Source organism: Hemicordylus capensis, chromosome 2 (genome assembly GCF_027244095.1).
Source record: "Hemicordylus capensis ecotype Gifberg chromosome 2, rHemCap1.1.pri, whole genome shotgun sequence".
In the NCBI taxonomy this organism is placed as follows: domain Eukaryota; kingdom Metazoa; phylum Chordata; class Lepidosauria; order Squamata; family Cordylidae; genus Hemicordylus; species Hemicordylus capensis.
Window position 1 is genome coordinate 211,258,438 of NC_069658.1, and position 19,012 is coordinate 211,277,449.

The following is a 19,012-nucleotide window of genomic DNA, read 5'->3' on the forward strand; positions in this document are numbered from 1 at the left end:
CCATACAGGAAGGTGCTGGAAGGCATCATCATCTCATACTGAGTGGGAGGAGGCCATGGTCAACCCCTCCTGTATTCTACCAAAGACAACCACAGGGTTCTGTGGGCGCCACAAGTTTACACTGACTAGACAGTTACTTTTACAAGGCTTACATTCATTCATTCATTCATTCCATTGTTTGTTAGATTTATATCTCCCCCACCCTGCCCGGCCCCAGCAATCTGGTTCTCAAAAGCAGCTTTCAACCTTTTAGCACAATTTTAACCAGCACTGGACCTCTCCCCAACAGCCACTCCTAATATCTTAGCCTCAGAGGGTCTCAGACCTGGGTCCCCGGATGATGTGGGTCTACAATGCCCTTTCGCCATTGAGGCCGGGGATGTTGGAAGCTGCAGCCTGACCACGTCCAAGAGGGACCCAAGTTTGAGAACCTCCACACCTGAACTCTCACACCAGAAATGGGATTCTGCCTTGGCCCAGCCCTCTGGCACCTTAGAGCCGCTACTACACACACACACACACACACACACACACACACCCCTGCCCAGCCACTATTTGGTAACTGATTCATACTGTGCCATTCTCCTCTGGCCTCAAAGCACACTTTCCAAACATCGCTGCAGGACCCCAAAGCATCACTGCCCTGCAGCATCACCCTTGAGCAGCTTCCTGGGGTGTAAGGAGAGGAGAGCTGGTCTGGTGGGAGCAAGCATGACTTGCCCCTTCGCTAAGCAGGGCCTGCCCTGGTTGCATATGAAAGGGAGTCTAGAAATGTGAGCACTGCAAGATTATAATTCCCCTTAGGGGATGGAACTGCCCTGGGAAAAGCAGAAGGTTCCATGTTCCCTCCCTGGCAGCCAGAGGCGTATCTAGGGAAAATAGTGCCTAGGCAAGCACTGAAATTGCGCCCCCTGTCCAAACATCTGACACCCATCTGATTCTTTGTACATAGTGCCAAACTGAATATGTGTACAGTGACTTATATTATATTAATTTAAAAAATGTTTTGTTTTTTTAAAAAAAATTAAAAAAAATTAATTTTTTTTAAAAAAAATTTTTTAAATAACCTGTAGCCCCTTCGGGGGGCTTCCTAAAGGTTGTGGGGGGTCTTCAAGGGTTCCCCCTCCCCTTTCTGGCCTCTAGGGCCTCGCAGGGACCATTTCAGCATGTGCGGTGGCCATTTTTAAAAAATATATATATATATTTTAAATGGCCACTGAAAACAAAATGGTGACTGAGCATGCAAGGTGGCCATTTTGTTTTCAGCAGACATTTTAATTTTTTTTTTTTATTTTAGAAAAATGGTGCCCCCCTTCAAGTGGCGCCCAGGGCACGTGCCCTGCCTGCCCTACCCCTAGATACGCCCCTGCTGGCAGCATCTCCATGATAGGGCTGGGAGGGAGTCCTGCCTGCAACCTTGGAGAAGCTGCTGCCAGTCTGTGTAGACAATACTGAGCTAGATGGGCCAATAGTCTGACTCAGTATGTGGCAGCTTCCTATGGGCCGATGACTCTTAACACTGTAGGAGTCCAAAGAGAGGGACCCTGTTCTGCTCGAGGTGCCCAGCATTGGTGGGCATGGAACGGCAGAGGCCTGGATGGGGCGTTCTCAACATCCTCCCTCCCAGGGCTGGTGATTTTCTCGTGTCCCAGGAGCCACAGAGGGAAAGCCTGTCCTCTGCTCAATCAACTACCGCTGCCGCCGCTGCCGCCTCCAGTCCCAGGCCTCAGGCTGCCTTGGCCCTCAGCAAGCGGCAACCCCGCACTTCGCCAGACAGCCTGAAAGGAAAGCCACGGTGTCCCCCATCTCAGCACAAGCCCCCCCGCCCACCCACCCACCTCCCCTCCCCTCCCCTCTGAAACCCCGTGCCGGCCTCACCTTACAAAGCACTAATGCTTAAGCTAAGTCGAGCTCGTTATCGCGGCTTAACCCCCGAGAGGTGCGAAGCGTAAGGAGACTGCATGCCCAGGGTGACCCACATGGCGGGTGGGCCGGCTGCGGTGGACTGTGGGATCCCAGGCGCGGCCTGCGCCAGCGCCAAGCGGGGCAGAGGCGGGTGGTGGACAGTAAAGGAGGGGCAGGCGGTTTTGTGCTGGAGAGAAGCTAGCTTAAGAGACAAAGCGGAGTTAGCGGTGGTGGAGGAGGAGGAGGAGGAGGAGGGTGGCAAGAAGGCCTCGGCGGCCGGCAGGGAGGACATGCTCTGCAGGAGGACAGGTTCGGAGTGAGACGCGAGGAGAGGAGGCGGGGGCGGGAGGGAGACATTCGGGGGAGGAGGGGAGCGGAGAGAGGGGGGCGCGGTGGCGCGGCTGAGATGCTGGGCGTCGCTGGGGGGCGGGGGGTGGGGGGGCACGTGCAAGGAGGGAGAGCCGGCCGCCACCTGCGGAGGGGTTAAGCTCAGCACGGCACAGCTGGAACCAGCGCCGTGGCCCAGGGAGGCTCCAAAGGGGAGAGAGGAGGAGGAGGAGGAGGAGGAAAAGGAGGAAGAGGAAATGGAAGGAGAAGGAGTGAAGGAGGAGGAGGAGGAGGAGGCAGAAGGCACCACATGGTTAAAAATACCTGCAAACAGGAGAAAGAAAACACCCTCAGCAGATGGCCTTGGCACAGTCACGGCAACAGAAGCAGGACACAAACCAAAAAAGCATGCCTGGCAAAAAACTAAAACCACAGTGGCCACAGCCTGGCAGACAAGATGCAGCATGGAGAAGAGCGGCAGGCAGGCAGGCAATGAGCGGCGATGGGACACAGCCCGGGAGGGAGCAGGGAGACTCGCTCACTTACCTGCTGCCTTGCAGCTTCCGGAAGCGCCCCGGAGGGGGACACCGGTGGCTGGACTCAAGGACACACACCCCACCCCGCCCCGCCAGACCCCAGTGCCAGAGGAAGCCCTTGACCCTCCCAGAAAGCTGCTCCCCGCTTCCCTACCCTTGACAGGGCAAGCAGCTGAGAGAGGTTCTTCCGGGCGCCTCTTCTAGGAAAGGGCTTCTGACCACTCCCCACCCCGAGATGCCCTGGGCCTGCAGGTCTGCAGGCGGTCAGAGACGTGCTAGAGCGGCACTTGCCCTCGAGGACCTGATGGCTCCGCACAGGCCAGCCCAAACCTGCCGCCTCTCTGACACGATCCCTGGGCATTCAGGAGCCGGTCCCCAAGCCCTTTGCCGCCCCCCCACCACCACACCCACAGGGGTCCCTGTGCCCCGCCATCTGCCTCCAGGGAGAAGCCCCTCCTCCAACGCCACCTACCTCCAACTGTTCCACCTGTAACCCCCGGAGAGAAGCTCCCCATCGCGTGCGCGTTTGAGAGGCGGGTCGCAGCGGACGAGACGGGGACCAGGCCAGTGGCCGGCATCGAGTTGAACAAGGTCTGCAGCACGGAGGCGGTCGTCACCATGGGGCCGAGGGAGAACTGGGAGCCGGCGGCCAGCGAGTTCAAGAAGGAGTGGTGGGTCTGAGCGGAGGAGGCCGCCGGGTTGGCGGCGGCGGCGGCTTTGCCGTTGAGGAGGCCACCCGACGGTACAGCGGCGGCCGCGGCGGCAATGAAGAGGTTGTGGCCGTTCTTGAACTCTACGTCCCGCTCCCGGCCCTTGCCGATTTTGCCATTGTGTAGCACCGAGGCCTTCTCCGAAGAGCCCCCCAAGCGGACGCCCAGCTCCCCGGCCTCTCTGCTTTTGGGGCCCGGCCAGTTGAGGTCCTCCCCTTTGGCGGCCCCCAGGCTGTCCAGCTGCCTTTTGCTCAGGAACGGATTCGAGTCAGAGAGGCCGGCTTCTTTGTTCCGCTGCACCAGGAAGCCCAGCGAGGAGGAGCTCCCCAGTGCCGGCGCCGCGGCGGCAGCGTCGGCGGCTTTGTGGGGGAGCGAAGCACCGTCAATAAAGCTATGTAAACCGAGGTCCACCGACAGCCCCCCGTTGTACGCAAAGCCGTTCACGGAGTTAGCACACAGCCCCAGCCCCTCTGGCCCGGCCTTGGCGTCCCCAGCCGTGTGCTTCCTCCCCTGGGACCCGGCCTTGGCCTCCCCAGCGGCGCCGTCCTCGGCGGGCGGCCTGAAGGCAAAGAGGGAGTTCTGGCTCAGGGGCGGCGGGGCTTGCAAAGGGCTGTCCACCGGTTTGGTCAGGTTGATGTCGGAAATGGGAGAGAAGGTGGACTTCCACTTGCTGCTGTTGACGTTCTCGCTGGCTGGCTTCCGCCCGGTTAAGCTGATGCCTGGAGGGCCGAGAGAGAGAGAATAATCGTGTTGCAGGCACCGGGGGGGGGGGTGAGGGAAGTGGTTTGCTCTTTGGCAAAGAGCAGCTCTGGCCAGACAAGGGACCTTGGGGAACTGGTCCGGTTGTAGCAAGCATGAATTGCCCCCTTGGCTAAGCAGGGCCCACCCTGGTTTGCATTTGAATGGGAGGCTACATAAACATGCACTATAAGACATCCCCCCCCCTCAGGGGGAAGAGCACCTTCATGCCTGCTTGCAGAAGGCTCCAGGTTCCCTGCCTGGCATCTCCAGATGGGGCTGAGAGAGACTCCTGCCTGCAAGCTGAGAGAAGCCGCTGCCAGTCTGGGTAGACAATCCTGAGCTAGGTGGACCGAGGGTCTGACTCAGCAGAAGGCAGCTCCCTAGGTTGTTCTTCAGACCCTGGGGGGCAGTCAGAGCATACCAGGCTGGGCTAGACGCAGGGGTGGCCCAAGGGATCGTGGCGCCTAAGGGGAGATGCCACGTGCCTCTGGCCAGCTCACTTTCAGAACCAACCCTTGCAAACTCTGGAAGTGGCACAAAGAGCAGCGAGGAGGAGGAGGGCAGGTGGCCAGCAGCCTCCTCTCCCCTCCCCTTCCCATCTTGCCTTCTTGTGAGCTTTGCAGAGCGTGTGGGGATAGGCGCTCCTTCCTTGCAGAGTCTGAAAGGGTCAGAGGAGTCCCACAGAGCCATTCTGGTGGTGGGGATGAGGGGGGCATTTCCACATCCTGCTGGTGCCCCAGAAGCCTGCTGCCAGAGACAGCTGCCTTACCTTGCCTCATGGAAAGGCCGCCCTTTCACTCGATGGACTAATGGCCCAGCTGCGGTTCTTAACGTGGGGTCTGCCAGACGTTGCTGAACTACAACTCCCGGCATCCCCAGCCACAATTGGAGTTGTAGTTCAGCAACATCTGGCAGACCCCACATTAAGAGCCACTGCTGTATATGGGAATTCCATGTGTTGACTGCACCATGGGCTCCCCAGCTCTCTAGGGCGCTAAGGAAGTCTCCAGTGGATCTCTACTATCGCCAACGTTTTTCTTCTCCACTTGGAGACTACAAGCTCTCCCGTTCTGCAGGCTTCCAGACAGACCAAGCCCAGAAGGCTCTGCATCCAGAGAATGGTCCAAGGGAATTCTGTCACTTGGAACTTCAGAACAAAGCAAGAGAGCCAGCCCCACCACACTTACTGTTCTCCACCGGCTTTTGCGGCGATTTGCTTTCCAGCGATATTGTTGCGATTTTCCTCTCGATTCTAGGAAGAAGGGGAGGGGAACGAGGGTTACTTGGCACACCACGGGCGGCGGGTGAGAAAGGCCTTTTCGTCGCCACACAGCATGCACCTTCTATAAGGCTTCCATGATGCATCATTTTGCTTGTGATGGCATTTGAAACATGGCTGTACATCACTCTGCTGAACAGCGGCCTGTTATTATTATGAAAAATATTTCTCTCCTGCTCTTCCAGTAAACAGTGTAGAGTAGCTCACAAGAGTACAACAGTAAAACTGGTATAAAAAGTAACAAAGACAATTAAAACAAACCCCATTAAACTAAAAACCCACCAGACTGTAATAAAACACATTAAAAAGCCTCTCTAAACAAGGAGGTTTTAAGATTATTTTTAAAAACCCTAAGCAGGGAGCATGGCCAAACTTTTCCGGGAGAGCCTTCCAAAACTGAGGCGCCACAACCAAAAAGGCCCTGTTTCTTGTCCCCGTCAACCTAATCCTAGTCAATGTAGAGATACACCCATGGAAAAGAAAAAAATCCAGAGTTCTCAAACGTGGGTTTCCCCGACGTGGAGCTACAACTCCCATCATCCCCAGCCATTGTGGCTGTGGATGATGGGAACTGTAGTCCAACAGTATCTGGGACCTCAGGTTTGAGAACCCCTGTAATCCATTACACAGAAAAGAATGATCCATTACATCCGCATTAAGCATGGGTAAAGTAAATTTCTGATGGGGGAAAGAAAAAAAAAGCACTCTTTTTTGACTACATGTACATCACAGAAGAAACATCTCCCTTCTGCAAGGAAGCGGGAGAGAGCTGGTCTGGTGGTAGCAAGCATGACTTGTCCCCTTAAGCTAAGCAGGATCCGCCCTGGTTGCATATGAATGGGAGACTAGAAGTGTGAGCACTGTAAGGTATTCCCCTCGAGGGATGGAGCCGCTCTGGGAAGAGAAGGTTTCAAGTTCCCTCCCTGGCAGCATCTCCAAGATCGGGCTGAGAGAGATTCCTGCCTGAAACTGTGGAGAAGCCGCTGCTAGTCTGTGTAGCCAATACTGCGCTAGATGGACCTATGGTCAGACTCGGTATATGGCAGCTATAAATTTTTTTGTGGAGAGCTGGTCTGGTGGTCGCAAGCATGACTTGTCCCCTTAGCTAAGCAGGGTCTGCCCTGGTTGCATGTGAATGGGAGACTAGAAGTGTGAGCACAGCGAGATATTCCCCCTCAGGGGATGGAGCCACTCTGGGAAGAGCAGAAGGTCCCAAGTTCCCTCCCTGGCTTCTCCAAGAGAGGGCTGAGAGCCATTCCTGCCTGCAACCTTGGAGAAGCCACTGCCAGTCTGGGTAGACAATACTGAGCTAGATAGACCAATGGTCTGACTCAGTATTTGGCAGTTTCCTATGTATGCATCTTAAAGAAGGCACACCACTTGCAGTTCAAAAATTTGTAAGTGATTTCTCTCCAGTATTAAAAACCCATTTTTCCCCTGCCCCCCATTTCTGCCGGATTAACTGGGACCTCTTTTAGCCTATCCATGACACTGCCAAGGGCTCACCTGGTACTGTTCCGGTCGTCTTCTGAGCCCTGCTCCTCGTCCGAGGTCAGCGGTGAGTAATGGATGCCATTGCTCTGCCCAAGGGGCTTCTCCTTTTTAAGCACGGGTGGCTGGTCGTTATCCTGGTATGGAACAGGAGAGTTCTTCAGCGAGTTTTCAGGGGAAGAAATGGCTGTTATTTCTAAAGGCTGGTTAATGTTACTGACCTGAGGAGGGGAGACAGAAGGGGGGAAAACGTTAGGAGGGCAGGGCAGGGGGGCAGAGGGAGAAAAAGAGCTGGCTTTGCATAGGGACGGGTTTGTGTTTTAAGTTGAGAGTTTGGTACCCTAGAAAGGGCTGGCCAACTTCTTCGAATATGGGAGGAAAGAGGCAGACCCTTTTCCAGATAGCAGGGCTGGGGAGAGCGGCAGAGGGCATTCTGCCACACAAACGGATTCGGCTCACTGCCTCTATAACTCAGCATCACCAAGCAGAAAAAGATACATGGACGGGTAGGAAAGGAGGATGTGCAAAGGGGCATACGAAACCCCGAAGGTTGATGTGAAAGGGGGATGGACGAAACCCAAAGACTATGCCCATCAAAGGCTTCCGGTCACGCTAGCTAAAGGGAACCCTCCATATTCGGAGGCAGTCTACCCTGGAATAGCAGCAAATACAGGAGGGCTCTGGTGCTGGACTACACAGACCTTTGGCCCAACCCCCACAGGGCCTTCTCATGGGCAGGTCTATCCACAGCGGCTTACCACTGCTTGCTGAGCACAACTGGGTGCATTTGTCTTCAGGATGCATCAATACACACACTCAATTTGCAAATCAAAACAAGAACAAGGCAACACCAGTGAGCCTAATAGTTTAATACACGAGCTTTCGTGAGTTAGAACCCACTTCATCAGAAGCAGGGTGGAAGTGAGGATGGACAGGGACAGCAAATATTGGATATTCCGTATACATTTAAATGTCTCTCTAAAAGTATACGGCGTGCTGCCAACACCTGCCTATAGCTGACCCCCTTGGCTTTCACTACGCCCCAAAGGGAGTGGGTTATTACCCACAACAGATTCGTTGATTTAAAAGGTGCTTCCATTCTTTTTTAAAAATCTAATTGACATGGCATACCACAATTATTTCTACACGATTCAATTTATATGGGTCTCTTCTGAGATGATATGAAGAAGGCTCGATTCAGCTTCAAAATCAATGGACATCAGCCAGACGAAGTTAGTAATGACCAGTGCTTGCTTTTCCCCCTGCCTTTTTCTTTTTCTTTCTTTTTCTTTTTTTTTGTGGTGGCACTACTCACCGGTACCCAGTACCGGGACCTTTCCCCAGCCAGGATCGCAGAACCGGGCAGGTTTGTGTCTTTAGAAAAATATATATGCACCATGTATAATTATCTGTTCACACACACACCATGTGAAATAATTCTGCATAAACGTTATACCCATGGAGAGCAAGAATTTGAACAAGAATCTATGAAGTACAGACCAATAAGGACTTATAAGGAGGGAACCATAAGGACTGCCTTTCATATGTATTCCTTCATCATCATCATAGCATTTTATATGCATAAAGGAACTGTTGATTTAATATTTGACCTTCAAGCAACATCGTTTGGGACTTATGGAATAGAAGTGATCTCTCTCACAATTCTTTCAAAAATTTGTGTGTTTCATCATTGTATGCTAATTTATTACATGAGGTTCAATTGATACCTGTGTTATAATATTCATATATTTGGTCAACTGTAAATGTTAAAAGATTTACTGGATTGTAATCTTGGCTTAAATTTTTTTTTGATATAACGTTTATGCAGAATTATTTCACATGGTGTTTGTGAACAGATAATTTATACATGGTGCATTTTTTTTTCTATGTATGTGGTCTGTTTCTATGGTCCGTGTATCCTCTAATTTTTTACTAGGTTTGTGTCTTTGGCAGCAGCACAGCAAGAGGCCAAGCAGGCGGTCCTGCTGCCTTCCTTTCCTCCTTTCTCCCTGGCTGGCTTAAGCTCCTCCTTCCTCTTGCCAGGCAGGAGGCAGCCGTGGTGAGCGACTCCTCGTGAGCAAGCAGCAGCTCACCACTCGCTTCGATGCCTCGCTGCACCTGCCTTCTGCCCGTTCAGAGCTCATGCGCAGCAGCAGCAGTGACTGCCTCTGAGTCAGCTGCAGCACGCACGGCACGAGCATGGCAAAGCGAGGCGAATCGGGTGAGGCTGACCAAGCCTGCTCGGTTCAGCATGAGATTTTCTCTCCTATTATAGGAACAACTGCTGGATAATATGATGTGGTGAACACAGTGAATTGGTGATCAGGTGATCAGGGATGTGCATGAAATGGATTTTGCATTTTGTTTTGAGTTCAAAACCAACTGCAGACAGCCTAAACGTTTTGTTGAAAACAGTGGTCGAGTCGGCTGTTTCGATGAAACAAACTCGCAACGTTTTGAGTGTTTCGGCCCTAGGGAACAATGGGGAAACTCAAACATCCCATTGTTCCCCATAGGTAGCTCCTAAGGACACCAAAGTGGGTTGTATAGTAGGGCATGAGGATGCTACCTACCACTCAACCCACAAAAGAAATGGGCAAGTGGGCAATTTAATTTTTTTTTTTAACCTTTTTCCCAAGCCCCCATAGGATCAGTTTTGGGGAAAGGTTAAAAAAAATTGTATTGGCCCCTTGCCCATTTCTTTTGTGGGTTGAGTGGTAAGTAGCACCCATCATGCTCTACCACACAACCCACTTTGGTGTCCCTAGGAGCTACCCATGGGGATCAATGGGGTGTTTTGAGTTTCCTCATTGTTCCATATGGCTGGAACAAACTGCACTTACAGTGAACATGCACACAAGCTTTGCACTGCAATTTCCAACTCTGCCTTGCAAAGCTCTGCAGATTAGAAACACATAGTAAAAAAGAATCTGTCCCTCCCGACACAGAAAGCCACACATTTTTTTCCACACACGGTCCAAAAATGCCCCAAAAAGAATCACTGACCCAGAATCTACTGCCAGCCACAGAGCAGTAACATCACTGGCAGAAGTCACTCTCTCACACACAGTGATGACTCCTTACTTTAGCATTGCAACAGCTGCCACAGCAGCACCCTTAGCAGCAAGCATAGCCCTAAGCTCAGCTAGAGCAACATCTTCAGCCACATTTTGACTGAGTACACAGTGCAATGCAGAACGCTGAGCAGACCAGAGCAGTGAGCGAAGCACAGGTTAGTCTCAAGGCCTGATATGGAGCTCATCACAGCAATCACCAAGAAATCTCTCTCTTTCACACACACACACCTGCCAATGTCCATTTCTTGCCACAACTCAAAAACCACAACTCAAGCAAGGCAGGCACTCAAGTTTTGCCTTTGTCAATCTGAGATCCAGCAAAACCAGATAGTTATAACAGCAATAGCACTGCACATTATATTCTGTGCCGAGAAAAAAAACCCCACAAAATCAAACCTTCCTCAATTCCTTGCTCCTCTCCTGATATATCCTCTTCCAGAGGCAAAAGGGCCCTCAGTCCCTTTGAATACATTTTGAAACTCCCTCCTTCCTCTCTCGCCCCAGGCAATGGGGTCACAGTTGCCCATGACAACACTTGATTTGTATAACAAACCAACCAAGAAGCAAGGAGATCACAAGCCAATCAGAAGCCAGTGCCAGAAAACCAATCAGAAAGGGAAAAACAGGTCTCCAAAATGGCACTCAAAACGTTTCAATTGAAATGAGATTGTTTTGTTGCGAGCTTGAAACGGGCCCCTTAAAGGGCAAACCGGGCCCCTTAGAGGGCGTTCTGTTTCAAGCTCAACACACTTGAAACGGCTCATTTCAAGTAAAAATGTTTTGCCGTTGAAACATTATGCACATCCCTACTGGCGATACTGAACCAGCTAGTCATACAGCCTCTACTTGGGAAATGCCATTGATGAAGGCCTGACTCTGGCTGAAATGTTTTTGGCATTTTACTAACTTATGAATACATCATCTTGCTGGACGATGTTTGTATATTCAATAAGACAATATCACTGGAACATTCTTGGACGGCTACGTTGAGTATGGACTCAAATGGTTTAGACACTGGCATATTTTTGTCGTGTCTTTGATATGGATTATTTTTAAATTTTGTATTCTGTGGATATTGTTTAAATGATTGCTTATTAATTCATTGTTGGACTGTTTCTATTATATTTTACTGGGATTATTCTATGTCTTGACAATATAATTTGAACATTTATTGCCTTGGGTTCTTTTGTGAATCGATCAGCGGTGGGTGAACCCAGTTATCGGTCTTTTTCTGTTTTCTGAAGTCCACAGAAATTCAAGGGACTTGTACTCACTGCTCACTTCTCTTTGATTTCAACGGTGCCTTAAGTAGTCCGGGTGGCAGCTGGTGTACTTTGATTTTAGCATCTCATCAGCATGCACTATTTAAGCAGCAGCTCAAAAACCACCCATTGAAACCTCCGACTTGAGCCGCTGGGCAATGGCTGGCCTGGAATCCCACCCCCCTGGAGCCCACCCCTTGGTCCTCACCATTGAGCTGATATTAAGGGGAGACCCCGACGACTGGGTGAAGAGACCCGCCACCGTTGGCAGAGACTTGCGCTTGGGCGACACCCCAGAGTTCACGCCGGGCGTCCCTGTGGAGGAGCGCTTCCTCCGGCCACGCTTCTTCCCGTCCTGCCCGTAGGCCGGGCCACACTCCATCCGGATGCTTGCGGTGAGAGGGCCGTGCTTGCTAGAGGGAGAATGCTTGATGGTCCCCGTGGTGGGCGAGATGGTGAAGATGATCCTCCCCTTGGTCTCGCTTTCGGGGTCCGAGAAGGCCGGGTTGGGCTGCGGGTCGCCTCGGGTGCCTTCCACGTACTGCAGGACCCCGCCCAGGCCCGGGGGAGCCCCGTTCAGCTGGGGGCTAGCCGAGTGCTGGTGCGCGGGGGAGTTCTGCCCGGAATTCCAGGAGGGCATCATGAGCAAGGAGGGGTGCTGAGGTGTGGAGCTCCGAGAGCCCGCCGAATTGAACAAGCTTCCTGAACTGGACACGTCTTCCAGAGCCGTGTGGTCGAAGCTGTGGTTCAGCTGGGCGGGGCTGCTCGAAAGGGTCCCGTTGACCAGTGTGGAGCCAGGCAGGCAAGGAAAACCTGAGCAGAGAAGCAAGCCCTTCATTTTATGCATTTCTAACCCAGCATTCTGTCCCTATCTAGACCCTCACGGGAAAAGAGTATAAGACACTGAAATAAACACCATTAAACCAGCAGTAGCACTGTGTCAGAAAGAAAAGAGCCTTTTATGTATTGGTTACCAATGTCCCTTCTGAAAGTTAAGAGACTTGCATTTGGGGCGGTATACAAATATGTTAAATAAATAGATAAAATAAATAATAGAAGTACAGGTGAAACTCGGAAAATTAGAATATCATGCAAAAGTCCATTAATTTCAGTAATGCAAATTAAAAGGTGAAACTGATATATGAGACAGATGCATTACATGCAAAGCGAGATAAGTCAAGCCTTAATTTGTTATAATTGTGATGATCATGGCGTACAGCTCATGAAAACCCCAAATCCACAATCCCAGAAATTTAGAATATTACATGGAACCAAGAAGACAAGGATTGTAGAATAAAACAATATTGGACCTCTGAAAAGTATAAGCATGCATATGTATTCAGTACTTGGTTTGGGCCCCTTTTGCAGCAATTACTGCCTCAATGCGGCGTGGCATGGATGCTATCAGCGTGTGGCACTGCTGAGGTGTTATGGAAGACCAGGATGCTTCATTAGCGGCCTTCAGCAATTCTGCATTGTTTGGTCTCATGTCTCTCATCCTTCTCTTGGCAATGCCCCATAGATTCTCTATGGGGTCAGGTCAGGCGGGTTTGCTGGCCAATCAAGCACAGTACACTGTATACTTTTCAGAGGTCCGATATTGTTCTATTCTACAATCCTTGTCTTCTTGGTTCCATGTAATATTCTAATTTTCTGGGATTGTGGATTTGGGGTTTTCATGAGCTGTACGCCATGATCATCACAATTATAACAAATGAAGGCTTGACTTATCTCGCTTTGCATGTCATGCGTCTGTCTCATATATCAGTTTCACCTTTTAATTTGCATTACTGAAATTAATGGACTTTTGCACGATATTCTAATTTTCCGAGTTTCACCTGTAGCTGAAAATGAAACCTGAACTGAATGCAAACAAAGACACTCATAAAGCTAAAGGAAGCTTCACCCTCTGAGGGAAGGCTGCTTTTCTCTGCGGGGGACAGGGGGGAGATTGTCTTCGGCCATCACAGAGCACAAGAGTCCATGTCTTATCATGCCTAACCTACTTCACAGGGTTGTTGTGAGGAGAAATCTAAGTATGTAGTACACCGCTCTGGGCTCCTCGGAGGAAGAGCGGGATATAAAATGTAAAATTTAAAATTAAAAAAAAAATTAAAAATCCGCAGAGGCTCCCAATCCGGAGTCCTCAGGTGATGCTGAACTGCAATGGTTGTAAGCAACCCCAAGCAGTAGCGTACCGGAGAAGCTGGGCAGAAGGATTTTAAACCCATGAATAAAGCAAGCCCCCATTATCCAAAGCAACCATGGCCTTCAACCAACCAGTGATGCCAGCTGCAGTTCTACACCACCTGGGGATCCCTGACCTGTGGGTCATGCAGGGGCTGCCAACACGTCACCAGAGATGCTGTCCCATTTGAGCGGCTTCTTATTGCACTCTTACGCTTAGAAACTACCTGATCTCCATGAAACTCATTGGGTGACCCTGGGCCAGTCATGTATCTCTCAGCCTAACCCACCTCACAGGGTTATTGTGAGGATAAACATAAACATGCACAGTGCTCTGAGCTACCCGGAGGAAAAAGTAGGATATAAATGTAAGTAAATAAATAAAATTAAAATTAAAACTAAAACAGGCTCAGGGACGGTAGGCTAATTATAAAGACTCACGACGTCACCTACTATAATCAATATGCACTTTTACTTGAGAAGTATCTAAAATAAAATAGAGCATTTTGGTTTTCAAACAATCCATGGTTTTAAACATGAGCCTTTTCCCCCCTCGGTGACTTAAATCAATCTACACCTGAAGAAAACCAAACAGAGATTAACATAACCACGTACACTGCTCTGGGCTCCTTGGAGGAAGAGCGCGATATAAATGAAAAATAAATAAGGAACGGGGGGGGGAAAACCCTCTTACACTACTTCAAGGAGTGCCCTGAACAAACTCCTGCCTGGACAGCACGGCTTTAACTTGCCATCTCAAAAGCAGAATGAGAGGAGGCTGGATCCCCCAACCTGGAACCAGCAATGAGAAAGCCAGGCGAACATAACGGCAGCCCTGCTGGATCAGGCCCAAGGATCTAGTCCCCACAGTGGCCCACCAGATGCCTCTGGAAGCCTACAGGCAGGAGTTGAGGGCATGCCCCCTCTCCTGCTGTGGCTCCCCTGCAATTGGTATCGAGAGGCCTCTTGCCTCTGAGGCTGGAGGTGGCCTATAGCCATCAAGACTAGTAGCCAATGATAGACCTGTCTGTGAATTTGTCTCAGCCCCTCTTAAAGCCATCCAAGCCACACGTGCCCAGATATCTGCTCACAGAGGAGACGGGACTCTGAACGGATAAAAACGGTTTCCCCAAGTGGTTGCTGGGCTGAAAGAGTTCCAGACACTGATCGTGGCCATACCCCTTTATTAAGAAATTGCCGTAGAGGCGGAAGGCCATTCCTGAGCCCCTCCCTCCATGGAAACCGGGAGAAGCGCTTGGCCCAAGTAGCCACTTCTCCAACCAGCACCACCACCACCCCCCGCCCCCACCCAGTCTTCCCTTGGCAGCGGCCAGAAGAAAGAGGGACAGCGCTCACCTGAGGTAGCCAAAGTCAGTGGCTTGTTGCCAGCAGGGTTGCTGACGCTGCCGTTATGAGAACTAGCACCAAATGGTTTTTCAAGTGTCGAAAAGGAGTCGCGGTTCTGGTGGACAGGGCTGGGTGTGCTCCTCTGGAGGAGAAAGGGATAAGAGGAGCGGGCAAAGGTCAGCGTGTGGGCAGCCACGCAAGGGGAAAGCAAGGCCTCCGGCAGGGGGAGCAGCCGCAAAAAAGGGTTGGTTTGACGGGGGTCAGAAGAGACGAGATTGTACAAACACACACGCCCCAGGAGGAGTCACTTCCCCCTCTTGCTAGGAAGAGACGGTGCCCCCTCTGGAACACCCACGCCCCACAGGGTTCATCCTTTCACACAGCACATCTCACAAGGGTTCCATTCCGATCCCAATCCCCACTCCCTGAAACAAGGTAGGCCAGCGTTCTTCTTGGTAAGGCCCAGGGGCGGCCCCCATCAACCCTCAGTGTGGTCCCCGGACTAATGGATGATTTCACCTGTGTGGCGCTGTGGCCAAAGCTAATTCATCGGTGTCGCAGGGAGTTTCCTTAAGGGAAACGGAGCCCTCTTGAGCGCCTGCACCACCTTGGAGGTGCCCTACCCGGCGCTCTCCTCCTACAGTTCTTCAGAGAGGGCTCCGTCTCTCTTGAAAGGGCCTTCCTCCTAGCACTGAGGAAAACAGCGGGCCGGGCAGAGGTCAGCCCTGGGGGGAATGGCTCTCATTTGGAAGGGTTTTTGCTCAAGTGGGCCCCACTTGAAGAACAGGGAAGCTCTTTTTTCTCTCCTGGCTACTCATAAGCTTGTATTGATATAATATTAATTAATAATATGTTTGTTAATATTTTTGAGTGTGTAGGGATGGGATGGGACCCTTGTAGTGGAAGTTTTGCTCTGCCTGAATTAATCATAATATTCATGTACCGTATTTTACGGACTATAAGACGCACCTTAATTTTAATCCAGTTTTTCAGAGTTTTAACATATTAAACTGTTAAAACATATAAGACGCTCCTGAATTTTGGCGGATATTTTTCGAGGAAAAAAGTGAGCCTTATAGTCCATAAAATATGGTATATGTGGCTGCCTTTTTTCATTTTGTGGTTGTTCCGTTTTGGCTCTCCCCTCTGTATTTTGTTTAACTGCTAGATTCGTAATTCTACTGATGGTAAGACTGAGTCCTAGGTTAACATTTCTTATTCTATAATATGTGTAAATATATACAATTACTATTTGTATCTTGCATATAGAGGAGGTTTTTTTTAATGATGGATATGCTTCTGTGTGTAATCATGTATACTCTCAGAGATGTAACCTTTTCTGTTTTTTACTTAAACTAACAATAAACGCATTATGAAATCTAAAAAAAGAAAAAAGAAAAAAACAGAGCAGCTCACTGAGGCAGGCTGACAGAAAGAAACCCCAACATCTGGCCCAGTGAGATTAAGAGCTGAACAGCAATGAAAACTTGGGGTCCTTCCAGCTTCAGTCCTCAGCCGTGCTGGATTAAGCTGGTAGGCAGAATGTCGACACCTCTCTACAGTGCATGAAAACTCAAAGCGCACTTTTTCACCACCACCACCGCCATCAACAACAAGAAGTGGGGGAATTCTCGGCAATCCGCGTCATGCACTGGACCCCAGAGAGGATCTCTGAAGTCAAGAGAGAACATGTTTGAGGAGGCAGACAGTCAGAGCATGCTTAGAGGCCCTCCCAAGCACACTCAGAAGATGCTCGGAGGGCAAAGGGGGGTCACATTGAGGCTCCCCAGCTCGCGTTGGACTACAGCTCCTAGCATCCCCTGCTCCAACAGCAGCAGGGGATGTTGGGAGCTGTAATCCAACAGCTCGAGAGCCCGAGTTTGGCCACCTCTAGTGTAGGTCTCCTCTCCAGTCTGATTCGATAGCAAAAGAAAGGGATTAAACCAAAACCAAAAAAAGAAAAGGAAAAGGAAAGACGAGACACCCTTTTACTCACCACCTTCTCAACACGGCTAGGTAGAACTACGCTGGCCAGGGGGATACTAACAGGGAGTTTATTGGGCTGCACCGTGCTGAGGGGAATACTGATGGGGAGGCTGGTGATGGTCTCCCCGTTATTCACGGACGTCCTCTCTCTCAAAGCCTGCAAACACACAAAGCAGACAACGCCGGAATGCAGCCTGCGCCTTCAACTGCCCCCTGGCCGGAAGTGCAAGCGCCTAACGCAAGCAGAGGGGGTAGGAGCTGCAGCCCCCCACCCCCACCCACCCCCGTGGCAACAAAGAGTCTTAAGAACCCCGGGCTAGCTGGTGGGGCTACATGTACGGCACGCCACAGACATGGTCAATTGCAGCAGTCAGCCCAGGCACACACAGGCACAGAGACGGTCCTACTCCAAGGGGTCAGCGTTCCCAGGGGCGTGGTTAAGGTCACATCTAGTGTGGCCCTCCATCCTCATTCCTGATCAGCACTGAAGTAAGAACAAGAGCAGCCCTGCTGGATCAGGCCCAAGGCCCGTCTGGAGCAGCATCCTGTTTCCCACAGGCAAGAGGGGAGGGCGTGCCCTCTCTCCTGCTCCATTGCAACTGGGATTTGGAGGCATCTCGCCTCTGAGGCTGGAGGCGGCCTACAGCCTGATTAGTAGCCATTGACAGACCTGTCCTCCATGCATTTGTCGAAGCCCCTTTTAAAGCCATCCAGGCTGGTGGCCATCTCCACAGCCCACGCCAGAGAATTCCATAGATTAATTACACACTGTGTGGAAAAAGTACTTCCTTTTGTCAGTCCTAAACTTCCTGGCCATCAGTGTTAAGGTGATTCAAAGTAAAACTGTTATGTAGCCTGTTTAAAGTGCAGGGTCTGTTCCAGGAGAAGTTGATCCTCCCCACACACCAACACGCGGACAAGGTACAGGCATGCGTAATGTTGCTGTTGCGTTCCAGAAGCAAACACCTATCAAAGAGACCCCCCAGGTCCAGCTTCCAGAACCCCAGAAGCATCTTTTACAGAAAAGCTATTCCGATTCGGGAGCATTCATACTGGATTGCACAATCTGAGTTCTAAGCGAGAGCGCGAAAGAGCGCGAGAGCGAGCGAGAGAAAGAGAGAGCGAGAGAAAGAGAGAGAGAAAGAGAAAGAGAGAGAGAGAGAAAGAGAAAGAGAGAGAAAGAGAGAGAGAGAGAAAAAGAGAGAGAGAGAAAGAGAGAAAAAGAGAGAGAGAGAAAGAGAGAAAAAGAGAGAGAGAAAGAGAGAGAGAGAGAAAAAGAGAGAGAGAGAGAAAGAGAGAGAGAGAGAAAAAGAGAGAGCGAGAGAGAGAAAGAGCGAGAGAGAGAAAGAGCGAGAGAGAGAGAGAGAGTGAAAAAGAGAGAGTGTGTGTGTTACACATGGGGGTAATGGTCCTCTTTAGCCAGGAGGGCCACGAGAAGAAGCAGCAGGTTCTCTCTGGTTGGGGACAGTGTTCCCTGTAACAGGGATTCCCAGATGTCGTTGACTACAACTCCCAAAGGCCACTGCAGCTGGGGATGATGGGAATTGTCGTCAACAACATCTGGGAATCCCTGTTACAGGGAACACTGGTTGGAGATGCCATCCGTGCTCTCTGACCGGCACTCTTCCCCCGCACCCATCATACAAACCACTTGCCCTGAAAACGGCCGCTTGCTGATCACTACGTGGGTACAAAAGCTGCAGCCCAGAAGGCTGAGGGGGAGCGGCGTCCTTACCTTCTCGCTGGCGATGGGCAAGGCTGCTGGAGAGGAGGGCCGGGCTTCCTGAGGGCTCATTTTTATGCCGTTCGCTATCGTCGGGCTCGGAAACAGAAGGCCGTTCTCTTTTATGTGCTCAGCTCTGAAGCAAAACAGACAGACAAACAGGTGGTTGTGGTTTTTTGTTTGCTCCTTTCTGTGCCTAAGAACACAAAAGCAGCCCTGGAGGAGCTGACCCCAAAGACCACAGAGTCTACCAGCCTTTCTCCCAGAGTGACCGGCCAGATGCGCCAAAGGGAAGCCCACAGGAAGGCCAGGAGGAAGGCAATAGCGCCCCCCCTGCTGCTGTCCCCCACATCAGCAGCTGGTTTTCAGAGGTAGACTGCTCCTGAGCACGGAGGTTTCCCTGCAGCTATCAAGCCTAAAAGTCGTAGGTCTGTTGCCCTC

General features: G+C 51.0%; 1 protein-coding gene across 5 annotated transcripts in view; it reads right to left on the reverse strand.

Moving 5' to 3' along the window:
* DOT1L (DOT1 like histone lysine methyltransferase) overlaps positions 1-19,012 on the reverse strand; it is an 89,044-nt gene that overhangs the window by 6,543 nt on the left and 63,489 nt on the right. For 2 of the 5 annotated variants that reach the window (XM_053291877.1, XM_053291874.1), the window contains exons 21-28: positions 18,584-18,707; positions 16,859-17,005; positions 14,872-15,004; positions 11,537-12,141; positions 7,005-7,210; positions 5,407-5,471; positions 3,241-4,197; positions 1,879-2,556 (exon numbers count right to left, since the gene is read on the reverse strand). In XM_053291877.1, coding sequence (XP_053147852.1) covers positions 1,916-2,556; positions 3,241-4,197; positions 5,407-5,471; positions 7,005-7,210; positions 11,537-12,141; positions 14,872-15,004; positions 16,859-17,005; positions 18,584-18,707 — 2,878 coding nt within the window. In that variant the 3' untranslated portion in view covers positions 1,879-1,915. The remainder of the gene's footprint in view (positions 1-1,878; positions 2,557-3,240; positions 4,198-5,406; positions 5,472-7,004; positions 7,211-11,536; positions 12,142-14,871; positions 15,005-16,858; positions 17,006-18,583; positions 18,708-19,012) is intronic. The other 3 variants (XM_053291875.1, XM_053291876.1, XM_053291878.1) reach the window with 3 other exon arrangements.